At 40.8% G+C, this 24,761-nt stretch overlaps 1 protein-coding gene across 1 annotated transcript; it reads right to left on the reverse strand.

Moving 5' to 3' along the window:
- Positions 1 to 1,265: 1,265 nt before the first annotated feature.
- caprin2 (caprin family member 2) lies at positions 1,266 to 24,761 on the reverse strand. Its single transcript, XM_084711286.1, has 20 exons — positions 24,493 to 24,761; positions 24,351 to 24,413; positions 22,554 to 22,640; positions 21,704 to 21,942; positions 18,263 to 18,345; positions 15,555 to 15,668; positions 15,386 to 15,426; positions 15,063 to 15,287; positions 11,650 to 11,691; positions 11,444 to 11,572; positions 9,474 to 9,558; positions 7,618 to 7,667; positions 7,414 to 7,521; positions 7,233 to 7,334; positions 6,996 to 7,136; positions 6,384 to 6,519; positions 6,105 to 6,281; positions 5,891 to 5,952; positions 4,608 to 4,662; positions 1,266 to 2,501 (listed from the first exon to the last, which is right to left on the reverse strand). Exons 1-20 carry the CDS (start codon positions 24,733 to 24,735, stop codon positions 1,927 to 1,929), a joined length of 2,757 nt encoding a protein of 918 aa, XP_084567412.1. The 5' UTR covers positions 24,736 to 24,761; the 3' UTR covers positions 1,266 to 1,926.

Genomic DNA, 24,761 nt, shown 5'->3' on the forward strand with positions numbered 1-24,761 from the left:
GTTGCCATGCAAGTCTCTGTTTATCAGTCCAGCTGTGTGTCCATGTAAGTACAAATGAGTCAGTTCAACATCTGGCCTGGTGACTAACTTTCTCATATTACAGCCAAACAGAACACTCATTCTTTAGAACTGAAACAAAACCATAATTTGAGGGGGTTTTGAATTTCACTCTGAAATGATGCTGGAAAATATATTTTAAATGATCAAACTGTTGGCTATTAAACCATAAAACAGGCCAACCTCCTGGTGATTATTTTTTTTATTCATGTAAACTTATTAAGTTGACAAAATGTGGATCTTTTTTCCATTTGCAGCATTGTCAGTGAGCAGTCATTGTATTTCATTTTTTTCAGTGTCTCAGGGATCTCTTAATGTTAACCAGAATATACATTTTTAAACCATACATCTTAATTACCTTTGATTCAGAAAGGCTACAGAGTTGACATGTTATGGTTGAGACACATCTGATGAATATCTGAATAACTGAATATTAAGTTTACCAGTTAAAAAGAAATTTTAAAACAAAGATGACTGCAATAGCACACTTTTACACCTATGCTATCAGCAGGTATTGACAGTTTTAGATTTTGAAGCCTTCTAACACATTTAAGTGTTTGAAGTTGTGAATTCTTGTCTGGGACAAGAGTGTTTTCTGGCATAGAAAAAGTTTTTAAATAAAATAAAATTAAATCAAACCAAAACATTTCATAAATTAGATTTCATATGTATAAATTCTTGAATATATTTTCACCTAAAAATAGAAATTGGAGTGGTGTTTCTTTTGGTAGGACATCACTTGTCCCTATTATCAACAATGGGTAAAATGTTTCGGAAAACATTTTAGGTGAGAAATTGAGATAATGGTCTTTTTTAAAGAACCACTGTGCAGAATTTAATGGCATCTAGTGGTAAACTTGCACACTTGAAAGAGGAGAGTGAGAGGACATGTTTCCAATCTGCATGAGAAACTAAGGTGGCTGCAAAATTTGTGCAAAACACAAAAGGACGAATCTAGAGCCAGTGTTTGGTTTGTCTGTTCTGGGGGACACTGGAGGGTGCAGGTCCTATTCTGTGGATGCCAGATTTAAAGGGTTCATTCTAAGGTAATAAAAACATAAAAATTCTTATTTTCTGATGATTACAAACTAATGGAAAACTATTACATTCAATTTTTAACATTCTAATAAATCCCAGTAAATCTTACACACTGGAGCTTTAAACCATCCAATTCCAAAAGCATGACAAAAACCAAGATGACACACAGATTTCACTGCTCATCTTTTATTTAGGCACATCAAGGGACCACTTCCATCTCTCCACAGTAGTCTGTTAGTGCAACTATTTGGCCTCAAGTGTTCAACACCATACCCACCACCAAGAACACAATTGTTCCTTCCTCAGCTTCACATTCACACACAGCAAGGTGAGACTGAATGCATAGGAGCCCAGCATCAAGCAATGTGCTGATAGCGGAGTCAATTATAAATCAGCCAGTCAGTCATTCAGTTCATGAGCCGTTTAACATCTGGTCAGTCATCCAAAGCCATTCAGAAAACAAAGGCACAAATTCATAACATTGCATTAGAGTTCTCACTGAGATCAGTGACCTATGGGCTGATAGGAGGATGGTTTACAGCAAGATGACACGTATCAAGGCCCAGCTGTACCAGTATCACAGTCACAGGGAGCACCACCATCACTGTCAACTACACATTCATGGGGAATCGGGCAGTCAATCCCCACTTCAAATGTAGATAATGGCTGTGAAGACAGATCATTCCATTTGGCCACCAACACGTATGTTATGAATGGGCTTTCTGGTGAATAAGGGCGCTGGCATGCAGCCTGACCACAATACTGTTTTATCACCATTTAGTACAAACAGTCCACACGGTGAGAGCAGAGGGCCGTTTGTTGGAGAACAGTTCAGTCCTGATACAGCAGGAAGCCAGAGAAGGTGCTATACTTCCAGGTGCTGCCGTAGATGGCACCACGATGCAAGCGAAGCCACACTTGGTCTCCTTGGAAGAGAGGCAGGATGGCGTGGTTGCTGGCCGTCTCGTGATCTGGGGCTCCGTCGTTGGCGTACGCCGACACCATCACCTCCTCGTTGCGCATGAGGTTAATGTAGAGCGGCACGTTGATGGCGAGCTTCAGGATGTGGAAGATGAAGACATAGGTTCCGTTGACGGGGCAGGTGAAGCGGCCAATGTGGGTGTCGTACATCTCGCCCAGGTTACTGTGGAGCTGGTCGAACACAATGGGTTGATCCAGATTGCCGGGGGCAAAGTTGGCGGTGCGAGAGGCTGTGAAGGCCACTCGCAGCGGCTGGGACAAGGGGTAGAGCTGCATGGGCAGCAGGGTGGTGTGATGGTGGCCGTGGGGGGTGAGAGGGACCTCCACTGTGGAGACCGACAAGGAATCACCATGACCTGAGTCCACGATCGTAAACGTTCCTTCCCGGTCTGGGCTGCTCACCTGGGAGGAGTCGCTCCACGCTGCTGCAGAGTCCAGACAAAAACATGGTAAGAGACAACTGGGTGCAGTGACACTAAGCAGTCCTGTAGCAACTAGAGTCAGCAAATAACATCCATGTGTTGGGGAATTTTCAGACTTGCGTTGTTTAGTGATTGTTAAGTTGGACTGCCTTTTATGTACAGCAATCACACAGAACTGGGCAGGGCAGTACCAGAATCTTGACCCATATCAGCACTGCTTAGTTTGACCATTTGACAGATGAGCATCACTGGTCCACATTTCAAAAGCCATGATTTGGGCACAATACCCCAGGCTCATGAAACTCCAATCAGTCATCATGACCTGTCAGGTGACCTCTTTGGACTGTAGCTCTTGTGTACTGAACATCATATGGTGACAGGGCTGGGTATTGTTTAAAAAAAAGTTGAAAATCCCAATTCCTAAAAAAGTTGGTGTGCTGTGGAAAATGTGAATAAAACCTTGAACTTGTATGTGATTGAACATTAAATATCTTGTCTTTGAAGCATATTCAAACTAAAACTTTGTCTTTTGTAAATATACCCTCGTTCTGAATTTGAGACCTGCAAGATATTTTTAAAAAATTGGAAGAGCGCAACAAAGACTGAGAAAGTTGTGGAATGCTCAATGACACCTCTTTGGAACGTCCCACAGGTAAACCGGTTCATGGGTAACTGGCAACAGTATCAGGATTGGGTATGAAACAAGCATCGAAAGGCTCAGTTGTTCACAAGCATGGATGTGGCGAGGGTCATCACTGTTAAAAACTGAGTGAGCAAACAGTCCAACAGTTTAAGAACAAAGTTTCTCAACACAAAACTGCAGGAAACTAGAGATTTCACTGATCTGAGATGGACAGACACAAAGTGGAAAAGTGTGCTGTGGTCTGACGAGATCACATTTCAGATTGTTTTCACAAATCATGGATGTTGTGTCCTCGGGGCTAAAGATGAAAAGGACCATCCAGATTGTTACTGGCACTACCATGCACTGAAAGCCAGCATTTGTGATGGTATGGGGATGTGTTGGTGCCCATGGGCAACAGTCACATCTGTGAAGGCCCCATTAATGGTGGAAGGTACTTAAAGATTTTGGAGCAACATATGCTGACATTGAGAAGACGTCCCTGCTAATTTCAACAAGATGATGCCAAGACACGTTCTGCATGTGTTCCAACAGCGTGGACTCCTAGGGAAAGAGTTCAGGTAATAGACTGACCTGCTTACAGTGCAAAATACAACACAGACCCCAGACTGTTGAGCATCTGAAGTTGTATATCAGTGCTGATATGTAATTAAAGAAAAGCTGATGTATCACACTAGTAAACATGCTCCTGTCCCAACTTTTTTAAGAACATCTTGCAGGCATCAAAATCAGAATAAGTGAATATTTTACAAAAATAAAGTTGATCAGTTTTAGCATTAAATACATTGTCTTTGTACTGTATTGAGTATAGGTCAAAAGGTATTTGCAAGTCATTGCATTTGGTTTTAATTATATTTTACACAACGTTCCAACTTTTTTGGAATTGGGGTTTGTATGATAACATTTCCAATACCAGTGCCTGTAAAGCCATTGTCATTTTTGTCTAAATTTGGGCACAGAAAGGATCAAATGCAGGTATTGCTCCACTGTTTTGATACATAGTACTGGGTTATTTCAATACCTTAAAAAAGGTTTTGAGTGCTGATACCCAGCCGTATATGGTGATACAGTAAAATGTTCATGGAGCTTTCTCTTGAGTGCAGACTATTTTTCTGTTTTTCACATGCACTTTGGTCCAACACCCAGTATTATTACTTTTTGTAAGCTCTTTCTTGGTAATCTCTTCTTTCCAACTACCAGGCCTGGGTATTGAAATTCACACAGAAATGCTTATGTGCATCATAAAATGATTACTTTCTTATCCCCTACAGGAAACTATAAACAGTATCAAACTACCACACATTAGCACACAGCTAAGAGTACTAGTATCAATAAAATCCTAACGATACTCATCCCTTCCAGCTACTGTCCTTTAGGGAAGAACTTAACAGGTATTTGCTGCAGAAGCTCTTCCCTGAGGGACAGATTACCGTTTAGAACTTTAGAGTTAGAGCATGTGTTCTTACCACTAGAGTTATGCCTCCCTCCTCCACGTCTATAGCTATGTTGGTATCCAGAGTCCTAAGAAAATACCACAGAGAAACTATAAAACATATGCAGACAGGAAAAGCAGCAAGAGAGTAATACATTTAACACAGGTCTGTATGCAAGCAGACTGATTTCTCAGCTTGTGCTTATGTTTGGTTGCTGGAATTAAAGGATTTGGTTGTCTGTTCTGCAGATCAGGGACATTATATCAGAGTATCCCAAACCAGATAAGCCATTACATTAGCTTTTTATCATTTGAGTCTGTGTGAATTTGAGCCACTAAAGACACTGATAAGCCAACAGATTCAAATAGTACTGGGGACTGCTCAATGAATAACTTAGAAAATAATTACAATACTACAAGATTAATGATGCATGGGTTGCAATTATAATTGCAAGCAAGAGTCAAAATGTGAATATTTTCTGGTTTCTTTACTTCTCTCTGACAGTAAACTGAATATCTTTGAGTTGTGGACAAGACATTTGAGGACATCATCTTGGACTTTGGGAAATGATGATTGACATTTGTCACCATTTTTGACATTCTAAAACAAATAACTTACTTGATTAATCGAGAAAATAATTGCTGATTAATGGACTACGAAAATAATCATTAGTTGCAACCCTATAAAAATTAACATTCTGATCAACAGTGGATAGGTTGGGTCTCTGGGAAATAGGGTGCGTCTTCTCAGCAAGAGAGATCCTGTGCACGCATTTACACATGAGGCACAGCAGTGCAACTTCTGATTCAATTTTTCCTCCTTTGTGCTACTGAGCAGTTGGTGGCACTGACTGTTATAATGGGAACATGGGTCATAAATGAGCTTTAAGTCAGCCTGGGGGTAAGGTGTCTAATCTTTGTCTTACGATAAGTCTTTATTTTTGTGAAATGGTCTAACTTTCAGTAGAATAATCTAGTACCAAATTAAGACTAGTCTAACACTACAGACTTGTCTAAAATATCTTTGTGAAACTGGTTCCAAGTTGCAGCTACATTCAGCCAAGATAGCTGGAAAATTCCTGCTTAATCCACTATGTAAAATACTCCTCTGGTTGACAAATATCAAAGTTACTCTATAAACACATGTCCAGTAGCATTTCAAGGTCCAAGTGTACAGAAAGTGAAACAGGGTGAGGACAAGGAGCACAGATGGTCACCATCTTTTTCCTAGCTCATCTTCAAGAATGAGATGGATCCGTTCTCGGTAGGATCTCATTGCAAAATTACACAACATAGAACACAAAGAGATGTACTTACTCTAGCAGCATAGAGGAGAGGGCCAGAGTCCCTGAAATGAGTCTGAGGGATGTAGGATCCTCCTGAAGAAGCAGAAATTAGTAAGATTCATTTCAGACAAAGCTTTAGCAAGAATGTGACAAGGCTACCCCTATAACACTTGAATGGATGTTTAGCAAAAGGAAAGGTGTGGTGAAAACCCAAGAAGAAAAGAAGGAGAGCTGAGGATAGATACCTCGATACCAACCAGAGGAGCGAAAGGATTGTGCCAGTCCCTTGCCTCCACGTGCCATACCTCTCACAGATCCTCTGGTGTAGTATGACTGGCTGGGTCGACTCACGCTTCCGCTTGACTGGCTCGGGGACAGGAAGATCTGTCCACCGTTACCCACTGTATAATCTGACTGGAACGCTGGAGAGATGACGCAGCATGAAATGGGTCTCAGACAACTGCTTTGACCTTGCATCCCATGTGGATTGAGAGATTAGGAACACAAAAGTTTGCTTGACATACCCGGCTGCGTTTCATCTTCTGACGGAGCAAACTCAGGTGGTGTTTGGGTACTGGCAGTGCTGTACCTGGGCTCAGAGAAATCTGGTTTGTAGTTTAGGTCCCCATTCTGAGGTAAAGAGGAATTCACCTTGAAGACCTACAGTGAGGAAAATGGACACTAAAAATGCTCTGCCCCATTCAGATATAGATTGTGTTGCGATCTGGAAGACATAGTTTGAGAAAACTATTTCACATGTGGCAACAGAATGCATCTATGTGACTGCATGTCATTTGATAGGCTTCTGTGTTCACACTTTTTGTTCTGTTGGGTTAGGGACATTACAGCAGCTATTCAGCATTCCCTCTCAAGTATGGACTGTCTTGCATGATCACACAGGAAAATCAGCTTTGTTTCGGAGGATTGGCAAGCTGTAACTGTAGTAATGAAGCCAACTATGCAGCCCTTGAAAGGATTTGGGGTCTTGATCGGATAAAACCCAAAAGAAACAGAAGACAAAACAGAAAACCAGTGATCTACGCTAGAAGACCTAGAAGTCTACCCGTTATTAACATGCAATCTGTTTCGGATATGAAAAAGTACAAGTTAATGGCCGTATCTTTGGTAAAACTTACTGACTGGATGTTCTGAAACTGTGCAGATGTCAGAGTTCTCCTTGTGGGGGGTGTAGAGAAAGTCTGTCCCTGAGGGGGGGTGGAGGTGCAAGATGCCACTCCATTACAGGGGGACTGCTCTCCTGACTCAGTTACTGGCGTCTGTGGAACGCAGAGGTTCAGAGTTACATTAAAATCATCAACAACACATCAGCTTCAGTGTTTAGTCTGTTGACAAGGCCAAGAACGCTCATTTACACGAGGACGGCTCTTTTCCTCCAGATTGACAGAGATGGTCGACTCCCTGCGGTACAGCGGTGGTGAAGGAAACTTCTTTCTTTCAGCCAACTGCAGTTGGTCCTGCAGAGACAAGTCAACCGATCACTTAGAAATGCAGTGTTAATATGGTACATCTCATAGCCAGTGTGCTACTTCTTACATGAGGTAGGTCCTTAGAGGAAAGTTCCAGGTCACAGGTCTCCAGGCACTGATCCCCGTTTGTTAGACTGGCTTTGCGCTCCAGAAGCCTGGTAGGTAGTGGGGTGGACTGGGTGGGGGGGATGAGGAAGAAGTGATGACAAGTCCAAGTAATTTCAATCTAAGTCACAACTGACCCATGACAGACAGAAAAATGACAGCTTACATGCATTGCTTTGGGCAGGACATCACCTGGACTCCTCAGGTCTGAGTGACCTGGTTAGAAAAAAACAAAAAGATAATTAATAAAGATATTACGAGTCATATTTTTATATGAATCTAATGCTCAAGTGTTTGTGGTCCATACCCAGTACCAGAAGCAGGGGACTGTTGTTTCATGACTTTACTTGAGTCGCAAATTTAAGGACTTGACTTGCATACATGACTAACATTGATAAAAGACATGACTGTGTCAAGTCCTAGTGAAGTCTCACAAATACCAAGTAAGATGATAGGAAAAGACTTTGCTTTTTTAATTTAACATTTACATTTTTCTTCATATTGAGAAGTTACATTTTGTTTTTGAAAGGTGACTGGGTGATTTCTAGTGCAACCTTCTAGGATCCAGCAGAGGACAACACGAGGCAGCTATCATGGAGGGAGCTAGTCCAAAAGTAGTAAAATTTGATGATTCAAGGATTGTGTGGTCAATAACCATAGTAAAAAGAGGACAGCAATACGCAAGCTGCAGCTCAAAAATCAGTGGCATGGCCATCAAAACATCCAATATCATCTGTCACTATAAGGCCCACAAGCTACAAGAATGTGTATTTTTGTTAACTTATTGGCTGGTCAAACATTAAAGGCTCATTTATACTCTGTTAGATACGCATACAGACACGAACAGGACCTTCTGTCTGTGCTGTGTTATTTTGTCTATACTTTTACGTGGTCTCTGAAAGCACAGAACAAGAAGTTTAAAAAAATAAGATCCAATAGTATTGTAAATGATGTTGATCGTCCAATAGGCTGTGAAAAAAAATTTTTGTCCACATGTCGTGCTGTATTTAACGGAACTATAGTCTCGCAGAGCCAGACCTTTCTCCACAAAAAAAAAAACTCAGATGAGTCAGGCTAATGGCACACAGACCACCACCGTCTACAACGCTGCCTTGGCCTCTTTCTCAAGAGGTACATTATTACAGCTTCGACCAGAAACTTTTGACTCTTCCTCAGGGTTGACTCTGAGCAGAGCCCTCTAGTGGATGTATTCCAATGTAAAGGATGCATGGAAATATGTAGGCAGTGACTGTTCCATTGTTTGAAATGTGGATGTCCATTTTTCTATGCAAAGGGAGCATAAATGAGCCTGAACTAAAAGCTGAGTTTAAGCTGTGTTAGACTTTGCTTCAAAAAGATTAAGGATGTCTACTCAATAAAATTCCCAATGTATAAGACAATTAGAGGACTAATATGGAGCCATATAACCACACACATTTCCTCAGCAATGACCTGACTTGCTTGATTCTTATCACAGTAACTTGGGATTTGTGTGAGACTTTAAGTGTAAGACTTGAGACACACATGTGACTTACTCTCACCTCTCCCCAGTATCTTGTGAACATTTCTTGTAAACATAATGATGTTTATGTTCAGTGCTTCTCACCAAGCATGTCATTTGTACCCTGACATCCAAACAAGACCAAAGTCTATAGCCATGCCAGCAGCTCTGTATGGCTGCATTTGGTCATTGAGCTAAATGCCAACATCGGTATGCTACCATGCGCACAGTGACAATACAGGTCTGTTCCAAATCACATAATATTTTTACTTTGTTGCATGTACTGCAGCTGTCTTTGCAAAGGTATGTACTGTTGCATGCAGTATGCATACAGTTTGGACATACTACTTGCCTCGACTTTGGCCCTCTTGCTCACTGAGTTGCATACATAGTATGAAAATTTAGTATGAGATTTGGACTGCAGCTTTACACTTGAATTTCCGGTCATCAGTCACTGGGATTTCTGTCAGCTGTCAATTATCTTGCCAAATTAAATAGCTTGTTGACTTGCTCCAAGTTACCCAGAGGAGAAGGAGATCCAGACGTCCGTCTCTTCAGTCTGGGGTGGCCATTAGTGGGGGAGATCTCACCATCCAGAAGAGAGTCCTGAAGAGGACAGCAGCATTTTAAAACCTGCCAACACTGGCAAAACTGAATATTGATTGATTCATTTCCTTTTGTGTGTGTGTGCCATAAACCCATGAGTGTTGGACACCGACATGGACATGACCAGTAAATTCCACCAGGCGTGGCACATGTGTGCCATGGTTCTGATCAGTCCTCTGCATGGCTGCAGCACCCACCAGCAGCTGTCAGCAGCGGACTGTTTTTCCTGCCCAATTATGTTTATTTGCTCAGATCTTGATGATTAGGACCTCCTTCCTTGTGCTTTGTGCTTCTACCATGGATAAGCAGGCTACATAGTGTAATAATTTCTTTTCTGTCTGTCTTTATGATCGTCAGTCTGCATGGGGTCTTTTATTTTGAAAATTAACCAGATTCTCCCTGCCTTTTGTGTGTCTGACTTCCTGCCTGTTTGATCTGCTCTGTGCTACTTGACATGGCATCCGTCAAAAATAGACTTGTCGTGTATTCTCCACAGAGCGGAGCGCCAAGCTGCTTCTGGGACACGTCTGAAATGCACCGCAGCACTTTTAGAGGCATCAAAAGCATTTTCTAGTATGCCCGCAGATTGCTCCAACTGCCACAGTACAACAGTAATGCAGCACAGCCATGCCTGGTGGAAATTGTGGGTAAGACACCAAATGAATACTCTGCCTCCCAAGCTGGACAAATAAAATCTGCTACAAAAAGTTTCCCTTTCTAAAGCATAACTCAAGTAGAGATAGGCATTGAGACCCAGTTCCACTTTAGAACCGGTTCCAAAATTATAATTCCAATAACATCATTAAGATGTCTCTTCATAGAAACTCCAGCTCAATCACCATTTTGTGAACAACACAACGCAACAGAAAGTAACAACCGTACATTAAAGACACCAACAAAACTAAACATTTGTATTTTGAAACACAAAGTAGACTTTCAGCAATGCATTATGGGCATTATGCAAATGAGTGCTGTGTCTCAGCATTGTATCTGCAGCACATGTAAACCTCAGAAGCCTGAATCCTACAGCGCTGCACAGTGGTTGGAGGAAGCCATGAACATTAAACAAACTTCACAGATGGTGAAAACTCCTAAACACAGTCCATCAACAGTTCTGACACAGAACTTTACACCACTAAAGTTCAGTTTCAGCCCCTTACACATAACACCACTACTAGTAATGATAATAATGGGCCTACTTTTTTCTACACAGAAAAACAGGACTCAAAGAATCAGATCAATAAGATTTTATTGATACCAATGCCATTATTGATTCTGCTTCTCAATTCCCATACCTAAACTTAAGTTCCTCATACTCATCCAGCAAAAAGAAGTCAGGATAAACATTTTAGTGAAAGTACATCCCTTAAGTCCTCATAGGCAGGACAGCAAAACAAAAAATTAATCTTATTCTCAATTTTACCGAGCTCACACAACAGAATCTGTCCTCCTCTAAAGTGGCATTAAATCTGCTGGTCTCCAAGGCCAATGATAAAGTTCCTGAATGTAACTGTGCACATAAAGATCTTTGTTCACATAAGATTCTACAACTCAGCAATTCTTTATGAGACAGTAAGTTCATCATTTTGGTTGATACCATGTATCAACAGACCATTTTCCTCTATACATGAGAAACATTTTACTTCTAATCTCCTTAGCATTACAGAGTAATCCGTTCTAGAAGATAAATAACAAATCATTCAAATGAAACAGGCACTTCATCTGGTTAGCCCAGGGATAACCAGATGAAATGTATCCATTAAATATCTTTTTAGCGAGTCTCTGAACTGACATCCTCACAAGTCTATTCCAAAGTTAAAGCATTTCACATAAATGTGAATAAACCACGGTTTATTCAATGGGTTTGCAAACAGCTGAACTCCACCTGCATGAAACTGAAGGAGCCGTGGATCTTCGTCATGAGGTCCTCTAGGTGCTGCTTCCTCAGGATGGGGTCTTTGGGTAAGGCAGACGGAGAGTTGAAGACCTCCACAGGCATTTTCATGTGAACTGCCTGTCGGGAAGAACATGAGGACGGTTTGCGAGTGGTTGAGATGTCTGGAAATTTAAAACTAAATGTTTTGTACTCACCGACTTGGCATGTTGCTCTCCTTTGGCTCTCCTCTCTTTTCTCTGGGGAGAATGTCATGTATTAATTATTGTTTGAAGGCCAACAACATGCTGTATTAATAGCTTTACAAATCAGACTGACTCACCAGTTAACAATTTAAAAGAAAAAGGCAAACAATAATTCTTCAAGGTCAAATCATGAAGGTGGGGAAAAAAAACAAGACTGTGCAGCGAGATGTAGCTGACAGTCCCTCCATTCAGGGAAAGTCCTGCATCAGCTGTTGTCAGAGCACCTAACCCCGAATGTCAGTCATTCCCTCACAACCTCAAATGAACAGAGATGATCCCAACGTTGACTGTTCTCTTTGAGCAGCTCACATGTCCTTAGTTTTCAGTCACATGACATGCACGGTGAAAACAATAGGCCAGCGTGGTGGCTCACACCAGATTCTCCATACAGACTCAGCACAAGCTGCTAAAACTTCTCTTCATTTCAAGCCACGAATATTTGGATCACCTCGCAGCTAAAGAAAAACAAAGCAAAGAAGTTTTGGGCACTTGCAATCCATTTATAGCACCTGCCGCCATATTTGAGTCACTAAAGTCACTGCCAGAGCTCCACTTCAGTGAGGTTTGCATCCGTCTTGTGGAGAATCCCTCACCTTACACTACCAATCTGGATTAAAGTGTACAAAAATACAGACAATTATATGTCTTTTGTATTTATATTTTGTAATTAACTAATGTGAACTATCCAACATTAACCCATGGGTTTTAGCTAGTTCCAGGGTCATTGTGGTCAGTGCTGTAGGACACTAAATGACAAGGCAGTATCATTTCGTTAGGTTAACATATCTCATGACAAATCTAATCAAAACTTTGGTGTTTGCTGTTAACACGTGTCACACTGATGGCGGTTTGCTGTCCCCGGGGACAGAGACGTGTAATGGCACAAATCCACAGCTTCCTCTTTTCTGGATTTTCTTTGTCAGACAAGATTCTGTAAAAACGCTGGTCAGGCTTGTCTTCTCATTGATTAGGGCATCCAATCGCACAACAACTATCTGAAACAGAGACCGCTCAGTTCACGATTAATCTATTGATTATTTATAGAATATTTCTTATTATTCAATTACATACCAATTTACCTAAAATACATATTAAAATCTTGTCTCATTAATATTGCAATATTTTATTCAATCATAATCCTGAAAAATAGACTTGTTCTCCAAGTGAATCCACACACTGACCAGGCAGAGTCTTTCATAGCGATACGCAAAGAATCAACATATTTTCATGATCGATGACATCTATTATGTTTATGAATTGCCTCAGGCCTACAAATGACAAACCATCACAACTCAATTTAAGGTCTCACAATTAATCTTAATTTATACATAAATAAACACTTGGTGCCATTTCTGCATCACCTTGTATCATCTTGACACATTTTATTGAAATTATACACATTTTAAATACTTCATAAATGAGAGCTAAGTTAAAGGCCATCTTACTGTTCTTATTTCCAGTCAACAAGGAAAAAAAAAAAAAACGTACAGGACATTTTAGTGTGCTTCATAAATGAGATAAAATCAGTGCATTTTGGCAGAATTAACAGGCTCTCATTTTTTCCTCTCATCAGTAAAAGAATTACACATTTTAACTCTTAAACTTGCTGAATGTCTTCTATAGTCTTATTTATTTGATGACCCACATAAAATCTGTGACCCACCTGTGGATCCTGACCCAGTCTTTGGGAAAGACTGCTCTAGACTACCTAGATTAAAGACAGAGATCTTGACCAGCAGGAGGCTATGACAGCTTCTATGACTTCTCAACCCGACTGAGGGTCAGGTCATTTGAAACAGGTATAAACACTTAAAACGCCTTTAAATATGGACCACATGTTGTATGAACTTGTTAAAGTTGATGCCTCGGTGTGCTTTAAATGAACAGCTGTGATAGCTAAATACTCTTTTCTTTCAACGTCAATCTAACGCTGCAATAACTTTTAAAGCCAAACTGGCAAAGCGGCAGTATTCAGCTAGGCTGGCATCAAGACCTGAGATCTCTCAGTTCCTTTTTAATTTCCAAGGGATGTTATCATCAGGTGCAGATCAAAATGTCTCTGGATGCAACTGATTAGGGCTGGGTATCAATTCGATTCACAAGGTCCTGATGCAATGTTATACCAATTTTGTGTGGCCTGGTAGAGGGTTTGCCTCATGCACTGAGGCTGTGAGTCGTCTGCAGTGGCTGTGGCTTCAACTCCTGCCTATGGCCCTTTGCTGCATGTCATTGCCCCACTCTCACCCCCCCTTTCCTGTCATATCTTCAGCTGTCCTATCAAGGGAATAAAAGCCCCCAAAAACATTAAAAAAAACAATACCAATTTTGCTTGGATATGAGATTCTCAGAGAACTAATGCTGTAAATTATACTAGGAACCCTCTAACCTGGTGCATTATTAAATATTAATGTTTACATAATGAATTGACCCCAAGCAGTTACATTAATCATGTACTTTTTAATAAACATGGCCTGACCAACACACTAACCTTAGTGAAATTTCACACCAAAGTTTGGTCACATGAGACTAACAGGGTTAAAACTGCAGGCTGTACCACACATCAACGGGAGAAATGACAGAATGACTGTCGCACACTGTCAGACTTACAGATTTATTTGCAGCATTTCAGTTCCAAAAAACTCCTAAATTAAAAAAAAAAAAAATCCTAAATTACGGTGTCTGAACCTGCAACACTGCTCTGTCAATCATCAAATCAAACCTGCCCCAGATTAAATAATGTGCTGTGATGGCCAGGACAGGTGGAAACCTGTTAGAATGGGAGGGTGGCCTGAAGTAACCTTGAATTGTCAAAATATGGTTAATTACCGTTGTTTTAATGCTTTGTCACTACAACGTGCTGTGCAATCTGCACGTTTACTTCTACCTGCTTACCACCACTAGGACGAGCCAACATCAGACACTCTGCAGATAGGACCTTGAGTTGACAAAATATTACAATGACTATGCTGTGAGATGAAAAATAGTAAGTATATATACACACACATCACATTTTTATATCTACGTTATTGATAGGTATTGTAGTTTTAGATTTTCAAGCATACATTTTTAAAATTGTTTGAAGTTGTAAATTCTTGTCTGGGACAAGACTTTTTTCTGTCACAGAGCAAGTTTAGAAAAAACAAAGCAAACCAAAACACTTCATAAATTACAAATATTTCATATACATAATTGCTTGAAAAACACAGAAAGGAATGAGAGTGTTAGTATTAATGATTTTTAAAGCTTTTTTGGTACAACATGATTTGTCCCAGTTCTCAAGAAGAAGAATTGGTATTACAGTCAGACATATTCACATTATACATTTTATACAAGTCCAATGCCTGATGGTTTTAATGAGAGCTCACCTGTTTGCAGTCGGACTGTTTCTTGGCGCCGATGGGGGCTTTGGGGATGAAAGCGGCGGCTCCTCTCCACGGTTTTTGCACTCCGGTTTTTGGCGAGGCGGCTCCGTCTGGGAACTCCATGTCCCAGCAGTCGGGAGGCTCCCGCTCCCTCATGGCCTGGAAGTCCTCCTTCCAGTTCTGAGTGGGAGGAGTCTCCATGTCAGTCAGGTACAGTCTGTTGAAAAACTGCCATATCACCAACAGAGCATCAGTGCATCCTGGAGCATGCTTACACTCACGTCAGACTGAAATACAGCTTTAAATCTTTCATTTATCCATCTTACCTCTTTCTTAGAAACTTCATTTGGTGTCGACTTTGATGTGGCTGTCGAGGAAAAGAGAAAAAAATATTTAGACGAGTTTAGTAGTAGACAGTTTTTAAATGCCTAACTCTCATGTCTGACACCATTAACATCACAGGTTTTACAGTGAATCTAAGTGTTGACTTCTTACTGCTGAGGCTGGTTGAGCTCAGCACCGCCTCTGAAGACTTGTCAGGTGGAGGTGGAAGACAACTGAAGTACTTGCAGTTCAACAGCCTGGTGAGCTCCTCTTTCAACAGCTTAACTGAAAAAAATAAGATAAAAACAAGGAAAACCAGATGACCTCAAAGGGATAGTTCACCCAAAAACGAGAATTCTGTCATTATCTACTCACCCTCATGTTGACTGAAGGTCGGGTTCAGTTTTTTAGTCCACAAAACACTGCTGGAGTTTCACAGGAAAATGTTGCAGAATCGTATGTGAATGGTGACCAGTTTTCAAATGTAAAACGAACAGAATAAAAACAAAATGCCTCCATACTGCTCATCTGACCAAAGAAATATTATTTACACATACATGTTTGTAGCCTGAATCTTCACTGTAGCTCCTTAGTTTGGAGTCACGTTCATGTGCACCCTGTCTGAACTGGGTGAGTGTGTGGTGTGACGGTGTGCAAATGGCATGTCAAGGCTCTAGGAGATTTGGATTACACCAGACAAGCATTGTAGAGGCATATTATGTTTTTTCTAGTTGTGAAACTGTGAAACTCCAGCAGTGTTTTGTGGACTAACAAAATAAACCCCAACCTCAGTCAGCATGAGGGTGAGAAGATAATGACTGAATTTTCATTTTTCGGTGAACCATTCCTTTAAATTAAAATTTATAACAAGTTAGTTTTCATTTCTACAGCTCAGACCACAGTTTGCATCAGCCATAATAACATAATCACTAAAGCAATTGCTGAGAATTGGGAAAGACATACACCAGTGAGGCACTGGTGGCATCATGGGTAACCGTCTCATCTGTGAAGGCCTCATTAATGCTGAAAGGTACATACTAATAATAATAATAATAATACTAATAATAATAATAATAATAATAATAATAATAATAATAACAATAATAATAACAATAATAATAATAATAATAATAATAATAATTCATTATACTTATATAGCGCTTTTCAAAATACTCAGACACTTGACAATAAAAAAGAAAAGGGAAAGGAAGAAACATACAACAATGTAGTAAACAACAAAAAGAAAAAAACAAACAAGAAAGGGATGAGGAAAAGAAACTGTCAATGGTTCAAAGCAGTGTTGAACAGGTGAGTCTTGAGTGATCTTTTGAATATGGGGAGAGAGGGTGAGTCTCGGATGGCTTTGGGGAGTGAGTTCCAGAGGGTGGGAGGAGCGATGGAAAAGGCCCTGTCCCTCCAGGATTTGTGCTTAGTCTGGATGGGTGGGGACAGGAGGTTAGCATCAGCAGAGTGGAGTGCACGGGTGGGAGTGTGTCGATGAAGGAGTTCAGACAGGTTCAAGTTCAGAGGGTGGGGCCAGGTTATTTAGGATCTTGTATGTGATGAGGAGGATTTTGAAATGAATTCTCTGGGGGATGGGCAGCCAGTGGAGTTTGTGGAGGACGGGGGTGATGTGGTTGCAGGTGCAGGTATGGGTGAGTAGTCGGGCAGCAGAGTTCTGGATGTACTGGAGCTTATTGAGAGTTTGTGATGGTGAGCCATAGAGGTTTTGGAGCAACACATGCTGCCATCCAGATGACGTCTTTCTCAGACGTTCCTGCTTATTTCAGCAAGACAATACCAAGACATACTGTGCTTGTGTTCCAACAGTGTGGCTTCATAGTAAAAGAGTTCAGGTACTTTAGAAACTCAACAATTAAAACAACGATTAGTGTCCTCAGTTACCAAACGCTTACTGAGCTGGTAAAAGAAAAAGTGATGCATCACAAGTGGTTAACATGTCCCTGTCCCAACTTTTTTTTTTAAATGTCGCAGGCATGTATATTTATAAAAAACAAACAAACTAATAAAGTCTGAACATATCTTCTACTATTTTCAATTGAATAGAGATCGACAAGTATTTGCAAATCATTGAATTTCATTTGTATTCATGTTTACACAGCATCCCAACATCTGGGTTGGAAGAGGGGTGATTTGAAACTATATAAAACTCCATTTCATCACAGCATTTTAATGGAGACTTGCAAAACAGCCAAAATATATTAATTATATAATTCTATAAACTATTCAAATTGATTTTCATAGGCAGGTTTATTGAGTAAATTTTATGACTTCTCACCGATTCAAATTTTTAATAAGATTAATTGAGATGAATTACTATTTCCATGGTTTAAAGAGCAGTGATGTGTGTGGCAGTGTGGGCAGGGGATCACTGGTGGGAAGTTAAGGCCCTTCAGGTGGGCAATGAGGTCATGAAAAATAAATGACACATCTTAAAGTTTTAATTTTACAAGTCTGAAATTACCTTAAAATATTTATGATTTTTTTAAACTACATGTTATTCTTCATTTATCTGACCTAGTTTACACCGTTATTACATTAACCCTGTTAACTCCTTAAGTTTGTGAAGAGCTGGTTTAGAAGCTTTGATAAGGTTGTTTTTATTCAGTTTTCAATCATGGAGCTACAACAGCAGCACATTCTCATGTTTCCATTTCTCCACTTTTACTGCACCCCAAAAATATGAGCACATCATTCTCCCAGGAGAACTACATCTGTGATTGATGACTACATTTTCCATGTGCCTTTGAAGAACTGAAGTTGGCAGCATGAGGATTAACAAAAATCATATTAGCCTGGATTAGCAAGTGTGGTGCTCAGTCAACTAAGCTCAGATGTCTTCATGTTCTTGTACTCACATGTGGATCCAGCCACTGGCTTGTCTTTCCCTTCCAGCAGGTCCAAGTAGGCCAGAGCTGCCTGGTCCATCTGCTCCTCTAAACTACAACACACAGTGAAGATGGAGGAGAGGTCATCAAGGAGCCCAGAACACTCTGTACACCAGTAAACTTGTGTTAGCTAGTAGGTTTGGACAGAATGTGCAAAAACATGCTGCACTGTGTACTGTTACACTTCTCATGTTTTCAATGTGCATTTTTTGCCATGTCATTTTTAGGATGTTGTCACTTTTATCTCATGTTGCAGTGTCATGTTTGTTTTTGCTTCGTCACACTGAAATAAGCACTCAACCCTTTCATGCCCCATCTTTTCATTGTACATTTAAAAACAGCACAGCTGTCTGGACTGCATCTGATCCAACAGAAAACTTGTATCCCATCTACACTTTGCTACATTAATCACCCATGATGCATGAAGTGGTTATCTCAGATCAGGTAGTATAATGCAACCAAGTGCCACAGATCTAACCTGTAGTAAATGGTCATGGAAAGATAACAGTTTTGACTTAGATAATCCTTTCTAAAAGAACAAAAACATACGGCATTAAAATTATTTGAAAGACTGCACAAATTGCAATTTACTTTAATACGACCCCATTACTCCTCTCTGGGGACAGTTTGGTGTTCACACAGAGCTAATTAGGAAGAGATTTAACTAAACATGGTGACAAAGCAAATTTTGTCCTACACTGTTTACTGAAATTGAGGCTTTTTATAGCCTAACATGCAAATTAGTCTGGAACCTCTGTTTATTTTCAATTTCCAATACTGCTGCTGCCCTTAAAAAGTATGCACCATTTCAAGCAGTATCCATACAATTGGGACATCCTACTACCTTATAAGATGGTGTCCTGAACTTTGACCCTCTTATTCATACACCCATCACAAAGGATTGTGGGTCAGAATAGCCACAAAGGCATGCTGGCTTGCATACTGCACAATGGAACCTGATGTAGTACATCAGGTATTTCTGTCATACTATGAACTGAGACATAATTTTTCTGGCATACTAAACAGTATGGGTATTAGAAATGCAGTTTGTGACGTAGCAGTACTTTTCCATTTTCAAGCAGAGCATAAAATGGCGTCCATCTAGTTGCAATCTTTCTCGCATTACAGCTTAACAGTACATGGAAGTTGTTCTTAGAAACTGTTTGGAAAAGGGCAGCAGATGACTGGATGAACCATCTGTCTAACATGCCAAACTTGGGCCAACTTCAACCAATCAGATCAACACACTGATAGTCCCTCCTAGGACGCCGATTGGCTGCAGCACTTTTGATGCAGACAAACTCATATCGTGAAGCCTGGCAAAACAGATTCACAGTTTCTGACAACATTTAAGGTGAGAAATGCAACACAATCTTGATTCACATCAGTACTGCCTAGTTTGACAGTCAGGTCTGTCCAGTGCAACACCTCTGCTTCCCAAAACTGAGATTAGACAGGACAAGACTATAGGCCAACATGGAGGAGGTCTACATTAGCCTACTACAATAACATATTAAGAATGGACATAAACATTGCTTCTAATCCTAGCTATGTCTCAAGCAGTTAATACAGAATGTTACCATCCAACTGAAGACACAGCATCCCATGATTTAATAATGTTGGACTGAAAAATTCTTGTAAATTAGTGAATCCTAAAATTAAATATGGAGCTCAATCTCAGATCAGGTCAGACTTGTTCTGACCAGGGATGTGTACAATTAGTCGACTACATGATTTAACGTTACCACCCTTGCTTGTTGGCACCAGAAATACTGGTCAGTTAAACTTTTTCTCAATATTTTATTCATGCACAATGCTAGTTAACTGTTGCCTCTAAGGTGTTATACACCCGTCCACCACTAGTCAGGGCTGTGGCCCCATCAGACAGCAGTCCCTTTTGCCCAGCATATGTTCCCCGCCATCCCAGAAGTTTTTAAAATCAGCATAAGTTGGACAAATGACAGCTTGTTAAACCAGCGCAGTTTGGCAGATCTAAAAAAAAAAAAAAAAAAGGAAACCAGGTTGGTTGTGACTGGTTGTGTGTGAAACTGGTATATAACCACTCAACTGGATCAACGTGTGACCACATTCATCACAGACATGGACATTAACCAGCAAGCACAGCAGGCTGCTGCTGCTGCTAGCACTTGCTAAAGCTGTGTAGCAGGCTAGCAGCTAACGTCAGCTCTGGGTAAAATCTAATTTGCCCATAGACGCTGCGATCCTTCTCCATCTGAAAAGGTGAAGCATTTATTGAGTCGTCATGGTCTGCAGGTCACTGTGCAATGTTTGTATTGCACGGCCCAAAGTGCCACACATTTCAGCGGCATTTAAAATGGTGATTGTAGACTGATTAATGGCTTCAAATGACTCTTAATGCACACAGTTTTGTTTCAGGCAGTGTGTAACATGATCAATTAATAAGTTGTGCTCAGTTTTAACTTCTCTCTTATTGACAGACTAGATGACTATTCTAAAATAAATTTTTCGTCTAATCAACATGGAAATTAGTCGCCAGGAACAACCATAGTTTTGACAATGTAAGTATCAATCATAGACTTCAAACCAATCAGAGCGGTAAAACATGTGATGCGACTTTAAATCTTGACCAGTGGAGCTCCTCTGTCATTCATCATATAGAACTTAGGGCTGCACAATTACTTGCAATAACATCGCAATATGGCCAAATGCAATATCCAAATCTCAGAACCAGAACAAAATCACAATTTTTTGGAAAAAGGAAAAATGTGTGAGAAAACAGCAATGAGGTACTGTAGTGCTGCAGAGATGACCCGGCCTAAACATCTTTTTCTCAAGATGAAAGAAAACATGATTGATTGTCAATAAATATCATATCATGACAATTTTAAGTCTTTAAGTAACCCTGAAAATTGTAATGTAAAACTGATCATTTCCCCTAATTGTACTGCATAGCACAATTTCAGCCAAAATAATCGCAATCTGACTTTCACCAAAAAACGTGCAGCCCTGATGGAACCTGCCCCATATTCAATAAATGGTTGTGATTGGCCCTAACGGATCCAAGGCCCGTGGAATTCTGTCTGAATGAAAACATGAGCTCAGCACATTTGTCTGGTCTAGGCTTTTTAGCCTTTGCTGTGGAAACATTTTGTGGTTCGGGTTGTTTGTAGCATCACCCTCAATCATCCATCAAATGAATGGGCAGAGTGTGGGTGCTGTGGACTGGGTGACTGAAGTTAGGCATATACTAATGTTAGAGAAAGTGAGGCCTCAGAAATCTCAGCACCTGCTGACAGGATTGCTGAGTCAATGTTCTGCAGACACACTGCTCATTGTGTGTTTAAGAGTTAAATCCTTTACACCAAAAGAGTGTACACTGGCAGCTTATCTACACTGACAGAAGTACAGGGTGTTCCGATGACGCCTCACCTCAGTCTGTTGTCCCTCTTGACACCCAGCAGGGCGGCGAGCTGACTCAGGCTGTGCAGCTGCTGGGCCGGGACGTGAGGAGCCTGGTTGTGTCCAGACAGCAGGTCTCTCCTGACGTGCTCCTGCTGCAGGCTGTGGAGGAGGTGCTGGATCTGGAGCACAGTGTTCAGACGCCTCCTCTCCACGTCCACCTTCACCACTTGCTCCTTCTTAGCAGCCTTCTTCTGGGCTCTGAGCAACTACAGCAGCAGCATGATTGAAGGAGCGGTTAGAAAACAAGTAGATTTTTAAAAACCCTCATTCTTGGGAATTGGGATGAAACTGTTATTTTAGGGAGTTTTGATTTTTACACTTCAATTATGCTGAGAAAATGTATTTTAACTTTATCTCCACCAGTTGGTACCAGAGCACCAACCATGACAAGTAGCCCCCATGTGACCCTTCACTAAGCTCCGCCCTCCTTGGCTCCTGTTGTGCCATTTACAGGGATAACAGCGGCAGATTTAACATCGAAACTGGGAGTAGTTGTTGAAGTCTTTGATTCCACTGAGAAGTAAGAAAAAAAGGATTTTGCCAGCTAAAATGATGACTCTTGTTAACAGATTTCATTAGCATAGTTATCTTATGTAAGCTAATGCTTGAACTCCTTGAGTCAGCTTCGAAGTCTCGAGCTAACTTTTTTATGTTTCCATCCGACACATTTTTAAAACAAGAACTGTGAAAGTGTACATGATATCGCTAATGCTAATGCTAGCTTACATCTCTGCAAACATGGGTCGGACGGTGAAATTCGTCATCTTCAGCGGGATGTAAAATGGCATAACCTCAGTTCTCAATCAAAAAGACTTACATTTTGAGTCAAGCCATCCAGGGTTTTGTGCAGCTCCTGTGCGAATGCCAGGTTATGTATCACCTCATCGTACTTTTCCACAGCCACCTGGAAAAGAAAGAAATCAGCAAAAACCTAAAACACTTTACATTCATGAGATTCTAGCTTTGTTGCCATTGTATAGTCTTTTCAAGTTGTTCTGATACCAGTAGGCGTGTAGGAAAATGGATACATTTGAGTATTGCAATGCTATGTTCCCACCACTAGATATCAGTGTTATCCACCTTCACTTTTCCAATTGCATAAAAACTTTTTAAACTCAGATTATACAACTGGCAGTTTCTTCCAAGCAATCCGACTGGTCAACTAGACATCCAGAACACGCTGAAGTCAGCAAGATTTATAAGATACCGTGCCCTTGACTAAAATTACTATTCCACTCAGAGCGACTGTGTTTTTGAAATTCATCATGAAAATAAATCACCAGTGTCTCTTTCCAAAAATGATGACCTTGTTGCTCAAGATAATCCATAGATCTTGTTGACAGCAGTGTTATGCAGGAACTTTGTTTTAGTAGAAAAGAAATTAGCTCCAGTAGATTCTTCTACAGAACGAAAGTAACCAGCTCATGATTCCTGGAAAGAGACACTGGTTTTGAGTAATCCAAATGTATTTTTTGGTGCTTTAAGCATCACAAGTCAAGTGCCATTTCGTTCTGTTATACTGGAGAGAAGAAACCCCACAGTCTCTAAAAAGCTTAGCTAAAATTGGCTGCTGCCTCAACAGTTACTAGCAATAATCTCTGTTAGTCATTACTAGGGTCGGTCTACTAGCTGGAGTAGTAAACTTCGTTCCATTACATAGCAGTTATACTGATCTGACTGGAAAACGGGTAACTCTAGCAAATCTTTTTTTCTTTTGAGCACATATCGCCTGTCAGCATGAAGAGATTTTGGTCAAACACTCCAGGGTGAGCTCAAACGTCATTATTAGCACTTCAGTGATATGGTTACGAGAGAGGTGCTTGTGTTGCATGAATAATAACATTTCTCTCCAATACTACTGCTTTATTTTATATATAACATGAGTTTCCCTGAAATTAGATTTTTAAAAAATGGCAGTATATTCTCTTGCCAGCGGCATCACACATCGCATCTACAGACACTTGCAAATTTACAGCCCTGGAAAAGAGTATTTGATATCCCTCTGATGCCACCTAAAATGCTGGAGTGGGTATTGAGAGGTAAATGAGTCAATGCACCCAATCAATTTCACTCAAGTTATTGGCCCCGAAAGTGGACCCTGCTACTTTTAGCACTGGTTTCAAATCACTTCTCTGTATCTACCTTCTTTGCTCACGGACCTCAGCACAAGTACCTCAGTCCTCACTGCATCATGGTCGTGCCAATAATGATGTTAAAGCACACCCTCTTGTGTAATAATAATTTTATTCATATAGTTGTACGTTCTTTAAACTATGACAGTTTCCCTAAAACTAGATAAAAAGCTCAATATATCACCTTGCTTACAGTATCATAATTTATCTCAATATATTGAATTGTAACCCCTGCATCATGATACACATCATATCGCCAGATTCTTGCCAATACACAACCCTGGAAACAACCCCATACAGCCTAAAATGCTAGATTGGGTATCTACAAGTACAAGTCTGTGCACCAAATTTATATCACGTAATTTATTGGCCCCAAAACTGGACACTGCTACTTGCCAGTGGTGGTATTGTATCGGTACTCTTTATCAACCGATACACGAGGTATTTGTCAGGTAAAAAGGTATCTGACTATCTCTACTTACCATCTGATCCTTGTTCAGTGCCTCACCCCGGCTCAGCCTCCTCTTGTAGTCCTCCAGCTTCAGCTGTGGGCAGAGAAGACACACACTGACCACCAATCCAGCTTTTAAAACGGTCATTTCCTCCACAGTGTCACCATCCTACCTTCTTTTTCTCCAAGTTGCGGACTTTGTGTTTGAGGCAGATGAGACCATCTTCTATGTAGGTCTCATAGCCGTGGTAGGCTGTGGAGGCCTCCAGGCTGAACTGCAGGGCACTCAGTCCGCCGGGCGAGCCCACCTTCGGGCTACCGGCCATGACCATGTCCTCCTGTCTGTCCTCCCCCTCCTCTGAGCGCTCAGGCGGAGGGGTGACATCCAGGGTAGGGGAGGGAGACAGCTGCACCATGTTGAGCTCCACACTGGAAGAAGAGG

The sequence above is a fragment of the Lutjanus erythropterus genome, chromosome 22 (assembly GCF_056507025.1).
Source record: "Lutjanus erythropterus isolate fLutEry1 chromosome 22, fLutEry1.hap2, whole genome shotgun sequence".
Taxonomy (NCBI): domain Eukaryota; kingdom Metazoa; phylum Chordata; class Actinopteri; order Lutjaniformes; family Lutjanidae; genus Lutjanus; species Lutjanus erythropterus.